This window comes from Mustelus asterias, chromosome 11, assembly GCF_964213995.1.
Source record: "Mustelus asterias chromosome 11, sMusAst1.hap1.1, whole genome shotgun sequence".
In the NCBI taxonomy this organism is placed as follows: domain Eukaryota; kingdom Metazoa; phylum Chordata; class Chondrichthyes; order Carcharhiniformes; family Triakidae; genus Mustelus; species Mustelus asterias.
The window spans coordinates 82809194-82825474 of record NC_135811.1 but is presented as its reverse complement, the minus strand read 5'-3'; the positions used below and the strand labels follow the sequence as shown (position 1 = coordinate 82825474).

Below are 16281 nucleotides of genomic sequence, written 5' to 3'. Positions count from 1 at the left end.
ATGAGCAGGTTAAATGGATTGGCCATATCAAATTGCTCCTTAGTGTTAGGGGGGCTGGCAGGGTAAATTTGAGGGGTTACGGGGAGAGGGCCTGGGTGGGATTGTTGTCGGAGCAGGCTCAATGGGCTGAATGGCCTCCTTCTGCACTGTAGGGATTCTGTGATTCTATGACAAGTCATCTTGGGTTGCTTGAGAGCTCCAAGTGGGGTTCTACATTCAAAGGCGCTGCTTGCTGAGAACCAGCCCCACCATCCCCCCCTATCCCACCCCGTTGCTCCTGCTGTCAACCACCCCATCACGTGACTCAATCTTGGGACCCTCACTTGCCACCTGGGATCAGCCATGCTATTGGACCTCAATTGAGCATTATATTGGAAGCAGCCACCGCCTTTCCAGCCGCCGTTCAATAGAGATGCCAGTCTCTGATTGGCCAGCAGCCCTCGGCTGCCGTGACTTCCATCCGTGGGGTCCTTGATCCCAGAGAAGACCAACTGCTGCCCTGTTAAATGCCTGAGAGAGACTTAATATGGTTGTCCAACTCTAAAAGAGGTGACAAGAGGCTCTCACCAGTGACTGCACTCCCACCCCAAAGGTCAATATTGGTTCATTGGCTTCTGAGGCATTTTTTCATTTCTGGAGAATGTGGAAAGTGCTGTATAAATGTAAACTTGTTTTCTGCCTTTCCCGCGGTGACCCTTTAGAACCGAGATGAGAAGGAATTTCTTCAGCCAGAGGGTGATGAATCTGCGGAGGCCAGGTCATTGGGTATGTTTAAGATAGAGACAGATAGGTTCTTGATTGGTAAGGGGATCAAAGGTTATGGGGAAAAGGCGGGAGAACGGAGTTGAGAAACTTATTAACCATGATTGCATGGTGGAGCAGACTCGATGGCCGAATGGCCTAATTCTGCTCCTTTTTCTTATGGCCTAATGATTTGATGTAATAGGTAGATTTTCTCAGCGATATTTCCGATGCACTCTGAAGGCAATTGAAATAGGTGAGGGGGACTCGGAAAATGCACCCTAACTCACGATCAATTTGAATCTCATCAGCTGATTCAAAACACCAGCGTCCAGTAACGCCACAAAAACATCGGAATGATTTACTTTTGGTCATTTTCATTAAAATTCAGGTTTTCATAAATATCAACGCAGCTTTACACTGAGTTAAATCACACTTCAAGTGAGTGAAGGTTTATGAGTTAAGATCATCATTTTATGTTTCTATGGTGACTACACTTCTTTATTAACAGCTAGCAGTGGCCAAATGCGATGTCATGGATGTGAAAGATTGATTATTCATTCTTCGATCGGATGTATTGCTTCATTATTTGATTAGTCACACCTAGGTTAATATTGTATTGATTGATTATGCCTGTCCTCAATGTAAGTACAATAGATGAATGTGGTCTAGCGCTGCTGACCATGGTTCTATGGATAAAGTAAGTAGCAAAAGGTAGATTTCTGATGGATATACAGAAATACACAGCTTGAGCCAGAAACTCCAATTATTTTCAGTCTTATAGTAGCACAAAATTCGCTCTCTTTTATCCACCCTTGTAAAATCTGGATGGTACAACTCACAAGCTTCTCTCTAGCCACCATCAGTTCCTGCTGCCTCGGAAAAGCAGCCAGCATAATTCAGGACCTCACACACCCCGGACATTCTCTCTTCCGCCTTCTTCCGTTGGGAAAAAGATACAAAAGCCTGAGGCCACGTACCAACTGACACAAGAACAGCTTCTTCCCTGCTGCCATCAGGCTTTTGAATGGACCTAACTCACATTAAATCGATCTTTCTCTACACCCTAGCTGTGAATGTGACACTACATTCTGCACTCTCTCCTTTCCTTCTCTATGAACGGTATGCTTTGTCTGTGTAGCGCGCAGGAAACAATACGTTTCACTGTATGCTAATACATGTGACAATAATAAATCAAATCAAATCAAGTCAAAATCAAAAGTTATTGGCTGAGAGAAGATATGAATCCTGCCACACACAAACTCCAGATCATGACCCAGCCAAGAGGTGGTTCAACTCATCCGATTGAGAACTGGGAGACGCAAATTCCAGTCAGTGTCAAGCTACAAGATTCTCCTGAATGCCCGCACCCACAGAGAACCTCAGTTCCGTTAAATGTCAAACCTATCTGTTTGCAACCATGCTTGTGTACTGAAGCCAAAAATTGGGCACCATCATTCCACCACGACAAAAAGGACTGCTGTTTGCTGTTTATTTAAAACCAAATGTGCTCAAGTGGGCCAATTGACTGACTCTGCGGTGACCTTCCTCACTTTCAGCTTGGCTACAACTGAAGATGGAAGCAACTAAGATAAATGTTCATGTTGCAATCCTGTCACAGTAAAGTGTGTGTTCTCATTGCTAAGTGATAGCAGCTGTTACAAATTGGAAACCAAAAGAGAAAATGCTGGAAAATCTCAGCAGGTCTGGCAGCATCTGTAAGGAGAGTAAAGAGCTGATGTTTCGAGTCCAGATTCCAGCATCCAGATAATTTGCTTTTATCCAGTGTTGCTAATTGGAGAACGATTGGGGCATTATTCTGAACTGTAAGAACCGTTTTCCACCTGTGTATGTGTGTGTGTGTGGGGGGGGGGGGGGGCCTTCTGTTCTCTGGATTTTGTGCATGAACCTTCGTAAAGATTGGCTCCAGATTCCTCTTTTGCTCAGTGATGTATAACAATAAACATCGCACTCATTCGTGCTTTAACTGTTGTAGAACAGGAACCACTAAAGTTGCTGTGGTTGTGAAGCGAGTCATGGTTCTGTTGTACTAAAGATCATCATTGTTGAATGACAGATAGTTGACCTAAGCAAATGGAATTATCCAACCTGTATCCATCTACCTTCATGGAACTCATTCTCACTCATTTTCCCTCACAAATATTGTTTGTTCATAAAGAGTTACCTTAGGAAAGAATCTTATATGTATCATGTATATGACTATTTCTACCAGCTAACATTCAATATATTTACACAGATTTGGCTGTCTGGGTATTCTTAAGAGACAAAAGGTTGTTGTAAGATTTGCTCAAAATGGTTTGTCTTCCGACTGACAAGTAAGGTCCATTAAAGATCTGTCACCTCAGCTTACCATGTCATTGAGTTACTGAGCGAATAGTGGGAGTGCACATACACACGCAACAGAGACATACCATTTTACATACACGGTGTGGAAGAGGGCATTTCTCAGTGCAAACAATGGCATTATTTATAATAGTTAAAATACTTGTGCTGATTTTTTTAAAAACTCAAATCCTTACCAGACCTTTTCTTCCCAAGACCTCCTTGTTATGACATGCACAGCAGGCGACAGTTCCACGGACCCCACACCCTTTTTCCTCACCTACATGCATTCAATAATTTCTTGAAGAGGTACCAAAGTTACATTTACACCTCTCTTTTCCCCAAATTCTTACATTCACATAGATAAACTCGAAGTCTATAGTTAATTGTGTAGCAAAAGGTATTGAGTAGTCAGTTTTGGACAGAGACATCTTCTGGCTGGATAGTACTGAGGCGACTTGTGACGGACATGCTCATGAGCCAATGTTATCCGTGTAGGGCAAAAACCACAGTGGGGGGAAACGAATGTTACAATTCCACAAAGAGAAAGAAAAACAAACACTAAGGTAATGAGCTCACTCGCTTCTACATCCTTCCTTTACTGTGAGCTTTCAATCTCTTTTATCCAGATGCCATGATAAATAATGTAATATTAATTCCGCCTGACCTATAAAACTGATGCTATGAAGGCAACAGTCACACCAGGGACGAGAAGAAGCAGCGATTATTAAACAAGACATGTTGAGCTGAAGTGGTTGGGACGTATGGGCACTTTATATAATATTTACAATTTGTCAGTGTCCTCAGCTAATAGAGGAGGCAGCAGTTTAATTATTCATCCATTTTACCAATGATCTGATGTACTTTTTAAACCTGCAAAATTATTCAAAGGTTTCGATACTAAAAAACATTAAATAAGATTTTAGATGATAATTACAACAATGATTGATCGATCGTTTGTTATTCTGGTCACCTGGAAATGAATCCATAGACTATTTCCAACATGAATCTGACCTTCCCTCTTCTAGCCATGAATTTTTATAACTGATGCTACAGAAGCAGGCGCCATCTGTTGAAGTGTTCCACAAAGTTGATACCATTAGCCTTTGTGAGTTTTTTTTCCTTTCCCTGTGTTGGACGTTTTTACTCCCAATCGTAGAACTGCAGAGTGCTGCAATAACAGGCACAGAACACGTTAACAATCATCACCAAGCCGTTATCACCAAGACCCTTCAGTGCGTGCGTCAACCTGCTAATCGCTCCAAATCCGCATGTTATTTAAAAAATAAAAGAGACAAACTTTCCTCCCGCCATCTTCATCCAGATGGAAAGTAGGGGGTGTCACTGTGGTAATTATAATCGGGGCACACCTTCTGCACCAGTCGATAGTCTGTGCTGTAAAATGAAATGTAGATACATATAACCTTAAAGGGTTTGGAACAGATCCAGGACACGTGGCTTTGCGTCTGCTCCTGGTAGCAAGTTTTGGATGGGTCATAATTACATAGTGCGGTCTTTTTTGCTCTGTCAATCTTTTCATACTCGACGCGGCAGTTAAATATCTTTGAATCTTTGGCATCAATTATTGTCTGCTGAGCCAGGTCAAACTCGACTGCCTTTGTCGGTGGCACAAGGCTAACTGATATATTTCCCTGGCCTGTGGAATTGTGGCGAAAGTACACACTGAACGTACCATTTCCATGGTCCACGATTTTCCCAGTGATGAGGAGGTTTAATTTCACGGTTTTGATGTTTGAGTAAAAATCGCCCCATCCGAACATCTTCTTAAATTTCCCAGTTTTGACAATCGGTCGTCTCTTGACTCTGGACTGAGGGTCTTCATGTTGATCCGATACGTTTCCCAACCAATCCCAAAGATCCTGTTTGGAGTAAGAGGCTGGCGAGGAGAATGGGAATCCCAGGAGAGTCGAATTGCCCGCGTTTGGCAGCGTCTGCATCATCCATTGGCTGAGGGGTGACATTTTGTTGCTTTTTATTAAGACATGTTTTTGTGTGCTTTTAGATCCTCTGGTTTTCACATCTTCGGTGTCATTTGACGTATTCCTATTTGCAAAAGCAACCTGCAGAAACAAATAGCAAGTGTTATTTTAAAAAGATGGACAGGTACCTGTACTTAGCACAAAACAAATAATTTTGAAAAACATAACTGCAACAATTATATAATTCATGTTAAAAACACATCATTAATTATGTGCCAATCCCCAAAGCCTTTCTAACATCTACAAGACACAAGCAGTGAGATGGAATACTGTCCAATCCCAGATGAGTGTATCTTTAACAGCACACAAGAAACCCGGTACCCTATCCACCAAGTTAAATATTCATTCCCTCTATCATCAGCACACAGTGGCAATAGTGTGAGCTATCTACCAGGTGCAATGCCAAGGATTCTTTGAAGGCACCCTCCAAACTCGCAAACTCTACCACTGAGAAGGACAAGGCCAACTGGCCCACGGGAACACCATCACCTAAAGCGCCCCTCCACATCATTCTGATTTGAAACATATTTGCCCTATTCTTCCGACCTGGTGGATCAATGATTGGCTGACTATAGTAGGGGTAAATGGTTCATTTTCAACTTAGCAAACAAGTGGAGTGCCACGGGGATCGATGCTGTAGGTTCAACTATTTACAACTATTTACAATCTATATTAGGGACTTCAACAAATGACTGACTCTATTGTAGCCACATCTGCAGATTTTGTTTATTCATTCGTGGGACATGGGCATCGGTGGCTGGCCATCATTTATTGCCCATCCCTAGTTACCCTTCAGAAGGTGGTGGTGAGCTGCCTTCTTGAATTGCTGCAATCCACGTGCTGGGGGTTGCCAACTTATGCTTCTAGATGGAAGCGGTCTTGGGTTTGGAAGGTGCTGTCTAAGGATCTTTGGTGAATTGCTGCAGTGCATCTTGTAGATAGTACACACTGCTGCTACTGCGCGTCAGTGGTTGAGGGAATGAATGTTTGTAGTGTGGTGCCAATCAAGTAGATGTAGGAAAGCAAGTTGTGAGGAGGATATAAAGAGTCTGCTAAGTGATGTAGATAGGATAAGTGATGGGCAAAAATTTGGCAGATGGAGTACAATGTGGGGAATGTGGGGTTGTCCATTTTGACAGCAAGAATAGAAAAGTGGAATATGATTTAAATGGGGAAAGATTGCAGAATGCTGGGAAAAGATGGATCTGAATGTCCTCACATAGATTATAAAATGTTACCCTGCAGATACAGCAGGTAATTAGGAGGCCGAGAGAAGCATTAATTTTGTTGGAAGGAGGATGGAGTATAAAAGTATGGAAGTCTTACTACCATCTGTATGTGTAGGGGATTGGTGAGACCACATCTTATATATCATCCTAACACCATGAGCTCTTATCTTGTGTAGTATTTTATTATGTGGCACCTTCCTGAAAACCTTTTGGAAATCCAAATGCACTACATTTACTGGTCCCCCCTTATCCTATGTCACAAGTAGGCTTACATCAATACTGCAATGAAGCCACTGTGAAAATCCCCCAGTCGTCACACTCCGGCGCCTGTTCAGGAGAAGTTAGCATGGCCAATTCACCTAACCTGCACATCTTTGGCCTGTAACCGGAGAACCTGGGTGAAACCCACGCAGACATGGGGAGAACGTGCAGACTCCGCACAGACAGTGACCCAAGCTGGGAATCGAACCCGGGTCCCTGGCGCTGTCTGCCTTTTCTCTATCTTCCTCTGATACTGCAGTCCATGGAAATCTGTGACTATTGCTCCCATGACTTGGAGCAAATATTATTCAGAGGGCTTCCTGTAGCAACCAACATCCAGGACCACTCCTGAAGACTTTACCAAAGTTTCGGAATGCTTCCATCAACCCAGTATTTCCACAAACCCAGCCAAGCCCAATAGATAGTAATGAGCAAAATAAGCTGCAAGTTAGATGGTGATGCCTTTAAATAGCAATGGTTGAGGGTTGGGGAAAGCTTGAGGGGTGAGGAAGGTGCTTGGTGTCCCTCATGTTGGGGGTCAGATACTTGATCAGCTGTTTAAGTGAGGGCATTAACCAGAACAGTGAGTTTGAGAATGGCAGATTGGGCATTAGATTTACATTAGATGCCAACTAACGTCACATCTGCCTACTCAGTATATTCCAGCAAATACACATAATGCCGGTGCTATCACCCTCAACAACATGGTGTTTGTATGACCATTCTAGACGTAGGTACAAGTGGCACAAGGTGGCCATTTTTCAAACAAACCAGCATGCTCAGCACTGAGGCAATTGGCGCTATTGGACTGAATTTTACAGTCACTTTTGTTTCTAAACATTTCCCTGCCACTGATGTCGGAAGGACTGGTCTGTAGTTGTCAGGTTTCTCCCTCTTGACTGTGGAACAAGAATCCAATAAAACAGAAGGTTTTACTCTGAATGAATGAATGAATGAATGAATGAAGTGGATTAATGATGGATTGGAAAAGATCATCGTAGGCACAGACTTGAAGATCAATGAGAAAAGGCATTACATCAAAGTCCAATAACCTGAACGAACAATATGTATCTCCTATAATGGACTGGAGATTTCTTTTTGAAAGAAATGGATGGTTCTATATAATTTACACAATATGATTTCCTTTCATTTTAATAGATCTTACGACATAAATGTTATTAAAGCAATTTGTCCTATTTCTGATACCTGGCTGCTTGCCTTCTCTGTGGAAATAGAGAGTGTCAAATACCTCCTCATGCAGTGCATGTTACTTTTTATTTCGATGATGATTGAGAATGACTGTACAAGAAATGGATTATGATTAAGTTATATTGAAGATCAAGTTGAACAGTAAGTGTGTTATAAAACTCTCGGGGCTCTGTATGTCATGACAGTGCTAGAGCTGTCTTATTAGGTTTGAATGCAGCTCTGTCTGCACAATGTGCCTATTTCAATTATTGGTTAATATGGCTTCTGCCCTACTTTTGTGCCAGTTCCAACTATGGCACTATATGCTCTTAAATTCATCCCACGTGATAAAAATACGGAAAAACTTGCAGTTCTCCTGTGCTTTGTTATCCAGAGTAGCCAATATTCAGAGACTGAATAGCTCATGGCAGAACTCACAATACCAAAAGAAGCAATGCAGCTCACAAAAGGGTGAACAGGTGACACCACAGTGCAACATGACACACAGGTTCAATCTTGCCATTCCCTACTTTCAGTCACCCAGGCTCTTGTGATGTGTAGGTTGCCAGGTGCATTTCCATGTAGAGGGTCACCGGCCAATCCTTTCCCTCCCTAATGTTCAGGCATCAACCTGGAAGCAGATCAGACATGCCTAACTCTGCCCCAATGTCATTAACCAGAGAAACAGGTCCTCAAGAACTTCCCCACAGCTAATGAGGTGTTGCCAATATAAAAATCTGAAAATGAGGTCCAATCAAACTAAGAGCTTAACATTGAAGCTGCATCATATTTATGGTAATGTGGTTCCTTTAAAGGGCGATCCTTTGAGGGCCATGTGACCGGGCTGGAACCTATGGAGAGACTGCATGGGAAGCCGAGCCAATCGGGAGCAAGGTCACGTGTGAATAGGTGACCAGTCCCGACCCCCCCAGCAGTCCCGACCACTTGGCAGTCCCGACGCCACCCCCCTAACCCAAATGGCCAGCCCTGATCACCTCCTCCCTCCCTCTGCCTACCCGATTGCAGAGTGGCAGGGGGTCCCCCCACCCCCACCGATCGCCGGCCCAATGGGGTCCTGCCCCTAATAGACCCCTTCCCCTTCTGGCCCCGCACCCTTGGCACCGCCCAGTGCCTGGTGGGCAGTGTCAGGGCACCAAGCTGGCACTGCCAGGCTGGCACTGCCCAAGGGGCACCCTCTTACCCCTGATCTCCTGCAGGGGGGGCCTCAATGGCCTCTGTTCCCTCCAGCGGGATCGGCTGCCTGTTTCCCCTTAAGTGGGGAGCAGTTGTAAACCCAGTGGAGTGAAGCATTCCCAGTGGGGGGTGGGGGAGCGGGTGGGAGAGGAAGATGCCAGCTGAAGTCTCTGGGCCCACAAATTAAACTTAAATTGCGATTTCCATACGGTAATCAACTTTTTTTCATTCATTCATGGGACATGGGTGTCACTGGCTGGCCAGCATTTATTGCCCATCCCTCGTTGCCTGAGGGTGGTTGAGAGTCAACCACGTTGCTGTGGCTCTGGAGTCACATGTAGGTCAGACCGGGTAGGGACAATAGATTTCCTTCCCTAAAGGACATTAATGAACCAGATGGGTTCTTCCGACAATCGACAATGGTTTCATGTGATCAGTAGATTCTTAATTCCAGATGTTTTTTATTGAATTTAAATTCCACCATCTGCCGTGGCAGGATTCGAACCCAGGTCCGCAGAACATTAGCTGAATTTCTGGATTAAGAGTCAAGAGATAATACTATGAGGCCATCGCCTCTCCTATTAGCTGATTTCTGGCACGGAGTTGACTACTCTGGAAATCTTAGTCGTGGAGACTTGCGGAGGCTGTGGTGCCCAATGGGAATCCTGCGAAACGGCCTCCGCTGATGTCTCCCAGCTGGGAGAATCCCACTCACACCCCCCCTAGATTTGTGTATTACTTCTGTCAGACCCTCATCTTATATGTATATTATATTAAGTTGATTTTTCTCTACACCCTGAGCTATGACTGTAACATTATATTCTGCACTCTCTCATTTCCTTCTCTATGAACGGTATGTTTTGTCTGCATAGCGTGCAAGAAACAATACTTTTCACAGTATGTTAATACATGTGACAATAATAAATCAAATCAAATTAAATATATTAATAATGAATCGTTCCTTGTTGAAGCCACAACAAGTCACCTTCAACTTTACTGCAATATTATTATCCATATCAATATCAATTAACCAGAGTATATCCTATCATGCCAAGCTGGTGTAGAAGGCCTTGAACATACTGTTGGACACCTCTCACATGTTGCCCTTCCTGGGTCATTGATTTACAGATATTTAAAGACACATCAAATCGGCAAAAAAAAAATTCCGACCATTTCCCCCTTTTTACTGGTGTTCCATTTTAAGGTATACAGGACCAAGTCAGACCATTATTCTTATTTCCCTGGTTTTACTGTTATTTTCCTTGTACTGGATAATGAACCCATGATCAAGATATTGGTATAGGCCATAACACCCAACTATGGGCATTTTCTGACCATAAAGACGTTGTAGGAAGAGGAACAGACTATTAAACCCAAAAGGCCTGTTGCTTTTTCAAACTTCCAACTACCAACCTTCCCAAAAGTCTCCTTAATCTCTTCACTCTCTAGGAGTTAATCTATCATTTTCTGAACCGCTCACATTAAACCATAATTTGTTATCACAATGACGGGGAGGTGAATTACACTTTTTTAATTCATTCGTGGAATATGGGCGTCACTGGCTGGCCAGCATTTATTGCTTATCCCTGGTTGCCCTTGAGAAGGTGGTGATGAGCTGCCTTCTTGAATCGCTGCAGTCCATGTGCTGTGAGTTGACCCACAATGACATTAGGGAGGGAATTCCAGGATTTTGACCCAGTTACTGCGAAGGAACGGCGATATATTTCCCAAGTCAGGATGGTGAGCGGCTTGGAGGGGAACTTGCAGGTGGTGGTGTTCCCATGTATCCCAAGGCACTTGCTATTATTTGTGGATAAATGATGGAGTCACTTCAAATGAGGAGCACATGGATGGTTAAATGCATGTATCCAAATGTTATCCAAGTTGTCCCACTCTACTGTTACTTTTGACAAAAAAAATGTCTTGCTGTTTGCCTCAGCATTGGCATACACTAAATGTTACTGTATTAGTGTAGCAAATAGGGACTACCCTTATCACAGATATTTCGGGCTCGTGCTTAGAAGCGCAAGTATCCTTTCAATAATGTTGGCAAGACTGCAACTGTGAGTCAGTTGTGGCTCCGTTGGCATTATTTTCATCTGAGTCAGAAGGTTATAGGTTCACATCCCCAACCTGAACTTGAGACAAAAATCATATCTATATGGAATTTGCACATTCTCCCCGTCTCTGCGTGGGTTTCCTGCAGGTGCTCCAATTTCCTCCCACATTCCAAAGATGTGCAGGTTAGGTGGATTGGCCATTCTAAATCGCCCTTTAGCATCGAAAGATGTATCGGTTAGATGTGTTAGACATGGTAAGTGTGTGGGGTTACAGGGTGGGGGACAATGCCTGGGTGAGATACTCAGAGTGTCAGTACAGACTCGATGGGCTGAATGGCCTTCTTCTGCGCTGTTGGGATTCTATTACGTTGCAGTGCCAAGCTGAGGCTGTGCTGCACTGTTGCTGGTGCTATCTTTTGGATAAGATATGAGCATAAAAGATTCCAAGGTCCAATCTTGAAAAAGAGCAGGGAAGTTATCCTGCTGTGCAATATCTGTCCCTCAATGAACATTAAAAGGAAATGTTATGTGGCCATGATCACATCGTTGTTTCATAGAATTAGTGAAGAAGGAGGCCATTCGGCCCATCGAGCCTGCACTGACAACAATCCCACCCAGGTCCCATCCCCATAACCCCACATATTTACCCTCCTAGTCCCCCTGACACTAAGGGGCAATTTATCATGGCCAATCAACCTAACCTGCACATCTTTGGACTGTGGGAGGAGCACCCGGAGGAAACCCACGCAGACACAGGGAGAATGTGCAAACTCCACACCGACAGTCCCCCGAGGCCAGAATTGAACCTGGGCCCCTGGCGCTGTGAGACACTGCGCCACCGTGCCACTTGTGGAAGTTTAGTATGTACAAATTGGCTTTCCAACATGACAACAATGCCAACGCTTCAAAAATACTTACCTGGCAGTGAAGTCCTTTGGGAATGTCCTGTGGTTGTGTAAAACATCAGGAGTGGACTTCTCCGGCTTTATACACCCCTCCGCCACTGTCAGAGAGGACAGAGAATTTGGCGCTCAGCCGAATCTCTGTTCACTGAAGGGGGGATGGGAGAATCCCGCTGGCGTGAACGGCTGGGGAACCCCTCCCCGGGTAATGCAAATTGTTCTTCCTTTAACTACCGCCAATCAACCTTGCTGGCTGTCCCAGGCCTGGGCTGGGATTCTCCCAAAAAAATTCTAAGTTCCCAACGTGCGAGAAAATGGGAGTAAATCCCACCCTTTTTTCAGCTTACTTACCAAAGTGATTCTAAGGCATTCTGTGCATCACAGAGTGCCTTAGCGGAATTCCCTCTGGAAAGTAGGGGCGGGGCCTATTCCCTCCCGAGAGACTGGCAGCACAGTGCTGAGCCGGCCACTGCACATGCACCGGTCTGTCAGCACCGAGATCGACTCATGTGCAGTGGTCCCCTATTGACGGCCTCCAGATTGCTTGCCAGCCCCGCAATTCCCCATCGCTGGCTTTCTGACACCCCTACTCTCTGAGTCCCCCGACCAGCCCCGATCTCCCTGACCCACCCTCGGACAGTCCCGACCCCGCCCCCTGATCCCAATGATCAGCCCCCATGTCCTCCTCTCCCCGTCAGCCCTGATGTTCCTCCCTGACAGTCCCAACCTCCCCTCTCCCGATGACCAGCCCCAGCTCCCTCCCGGCTCCCCGCAGCCCTGACCGCCCCCCCCCCTCTGCCCGCCCCCACCCCCCCACCCGGATGACTAGTCCTGATCACCCTCACTCCCTCCCCCACCGATCCTGTTGCAGAGTGGCAGTGGGTCATTCCCCCCCGCCAATCGTCCCTCCAATATCCCCCCCAGCAGGCCCCATCCCCTTGGCACTGCCCAGTGCCTGGTGGGCAGTGCTAAGGGTGCCTGGTGGATATTGCCAGTTTGCCCTTTGCTGTGCCAGGGTACCAAGCTGGCACTGCCAGGCTAGCACTGCCCAAGGGCACCCCCCCCCGTACCCTCAACCTCCTTGGGGGGAACTCAATGGCCTCTATTCCCTCCATTGGGGTTGGAACTCTGTTCCCCATCAGTGGGAAGCAGTCGTAAACGCCGCTGGAGGGAACCACTCTGGGCGGGTGTCGGGGGGAGACGCTAGCGGGCCCGGAGAATTCGCTCCCAGGCCTGCTAATCATATGGAAATGTCAATTTGAATGACATTTCCATATGATAATCAGTCCCGTGTTGAATTCCAGCTTGGGGCTGATGACGCCAAAAAATGTATCTTCGGAGATGCACGGAGGCCCAGCAGGAAGTCCGCAAAATGGCCGCCGCTGATGTCTCCCAGCCCGAGCAGCACAGCGGGCTGAGAGAATCGCCTTCGTGGAGTCTCATTCCTTGAGGTGTTGAATTTTTTGAGGTTTTAAAAATGTCAAATTGTAATTACCTTTTACTTTTCCTTTCTGTCTCTCTCTCTATTTATTTCCCTTTATTTCTGATGCCCGATTTGATATTAAATTCATCCCTTTGATTCGTCTTCCTCCTCCATCCTCCAGCTGTCTACTTCCCCCCACTCTTTAATTCTCATTAGTTAAGGAGATATCCTGTTAGTTGCCCTGTTGATTTGGGACTGTGGTGCTCTGTTGCACCACCCCCCGCCCCCCACTCCCACCCCCCCCCCCGCCCCCCCACTCCCCCCCCCCCCCCCACTCCCACCCCCGCTGCCCACCCCCGTGCTGTTACCAGCTTCGGCACTTTCTGCAACTTTGTGGGTGCTGTTTGAGAGCCGGGTGGGGGCAGGACAAGCCTAAGTAAAGGCAGGTGCCACTCGATGCCTCCAGTATAAAACAGGCCCGATGTTTGCATCAAAACCTGTTCCTGTAAGGGAAGAATAGTTAACAAAATGCCAGGAAAGTATAATTACTCCTTTAATTTAAGAGACATTTTTAAAGTAAAAGAAGCAATACACAAAAAAGGAGATAAGAAGGTGACTTATTTTGCCTTCTTCCAATGAAGACCTAAAGACCATAGATATAGGAGCCGAATTAGGCCTTTCGGCCCATCGCTCTGCCATTCGATCATTGCTGATAGGTTTCTCAACCCCATTCTCCCGCCTTTTCCCTGTGACCTTTGATCCCCTTACCAATCAAGAATCTATCTATCTCTGTCTTAAATATACTCAATGACCTGGCCTCCACAGCCTCCTGTGGCATTGAATTCCACAGATTCTCGACCCTCTGGTCGAAGAAATTCCTCCTCATCTTGGTTCTAAATGGCCTTCTTTTTACTTTGAGGCTGTGCCCTCGAATCCTAGTCTCTCCAACTAATGGGAAACACCTTCTCCACGTCCACTCTATCCAGGCCTTTTAATATTCGATAAGCTTCAATGAGATCCTCCCACTCAACCTTCTAATCTCCATCGAGTACAGACCCAAAGTCCTCAAACGCTCCTCATGCATCAAAGAAGTCAACTTGAGAGTGCGGTCTGTTAAATGGGTGACTGGAACCCTGATTTCCCACTCCCAGGGAGTACATGTTCCTGCTGGAAATGGAGATTGGCAGAATTAGCCCCATAGTATTTACAGCAATTCAAAGTAGGTCAAGATAAAACAAACCGAAGCAAGAACTAGCAAAGGCAGCAATCATCATAGATGTGAGTCTGGATGGTTTTATATTAACTGATTTAATTATTCCTATGAACTTTGTAATAACTGGCAGTAATCAAATTTTTATAACTCAATACTAAAGTGTTGGACCTCCCACACTGATTTAATGATCTGCCATTATTCAATAGTCATATAAAATGTATTATTAATCCTAGAATGTCAGTTGGAAGGTTGGCTAATTACAATCCACAAAGCAAAGTTTAGGGTGGGAAAAGGTTAACCATCTGAACTTTCGTCATTTTTTTAATTAATACTTACGATACTTATAATACTTATAATACCTATACTTTCTGCAGGAGGACATCTCTCAATGATTTGGGCCTGCAAATAATTTGTTAAGAGAAGTCCAGTTTTTTTTATTCCTTCATGGGCGTTGCTGGCTGGCCAGCATTTATTGCCCATCCCTAACTGCCCTCCATTTCAGACAGCAATTGAGAGTCAACCACATTGCTGTGGTTCTGGAGTCACGTGTAGACCAGACCAGGAAAGGATGGCAGATTTCCTTTCCTAAAGGACATTAGTGACACAGATGGGTTTTTCCGACAATCGGCAATGGTTTCATGGTCATCAGTAGATTCTTAATTCCAGATTCTACCATCTGCTGTGGCGGGATTCGAACCCAGGTCCCCAGAACATTAGCTGAGTTTCTGGATTAATAGTCTGACGTTAATACCACCATCTCCTTCCCATAATGTGCTGTACTCGTGATGTGCTGTGCTCATAATGTGCTGTGCCCGTCCTGAAGCAGAGTCCTAATCCTCCTGTTTTAAATGTGATGCCTCTATCTCCTCCATGCTTAAATGCTCTTGCTCTGCGTTACGGTTGAGGACTTGGGAGGTGGAGCTAGCTTGACATTTAAAGTTTGATTTCTGTCAGAGGGATTTTTTTTTCGATGGTACATAATTTAAGGTATGTGATGTGAAGAAAAATTGTTAGTCCCTCTGGTTTGGAAGCCAGGAAAATATAAATCAAACACAGACCAGGCCGAAATTCCCTTGAGCAGCTCTTGGATTTGCAATTATGTATTAAACTCATTAACATATAAATAATAACATGAGAATGAGAATGATTATTTGAATATTCATGCCGCTGCACATTGTATACCAAAGTGTCTCTGATTTTGCCCATTTGTCCCTGCTTTTAACATTATTCGAGTTAGGGAGGCATAGTGGCACAGTTGTTAGCACTGCTGCCTCACAGCTTCAGGAACCTGGTTCCATTCCGGCCTCGGGTCACTGTCTGTGCAGAGTCTGCACGTTCTCCCCGTGTCTGCGTGGGTTTCCACTGGTTTCCTCCCACAGTCCAAAGATGTGCGGGTTAGGTTGATTGACTCTTACTGTCAGGGGGATGAGCAGGATAAATATATGGGGATAGGGCCTGGGTGGAATTGTTGTTGGTGCAGGCTCATTGGGCCAAATGGCCTCCTTCTGCACTGTAGGGATTCTATGATTCTATGATGTACAAGTAGGTGAAGTTTGTAGTGAGCAAATGATTCCAGTGGTGTTAATTAATGGAGGCACAGAACATTTCCTTTTCTCACCACTTGTTGCACTGTTTCCTGCTTTCCCACTATCGATTGAAGTTTTTAAAGTTTTTTTTATTAGTGTCACAAGTAGGCTTACATTAACACTGCAAAAATCCCCTAGTTG

At 45.1% G+C, this 16281-nt stretch overlaps 1 protein-coding gene across 1 annotated transcript in view; it reads right to left on the bottom strand.

Moving 5' to 3' along the window:
* Positions 1-4400: 4400 nt before the first annotated feature.
* The window catches only part of LOC144500274 (neurexophilin-1-like), an 82723-nt gene continuing 70842 nt past the window's right edge, over positions 4401-16281 (bottom strand). The window contains exon 3 of the mRNA XM_078222951.1: positions 4401-5165. Within this exon, the coding sequence (XP_078079077.1) occupies positions 4401-5165 (765 nt within the window). The remainder of the gene's footprint in view (positions 5166-16281) is intronic.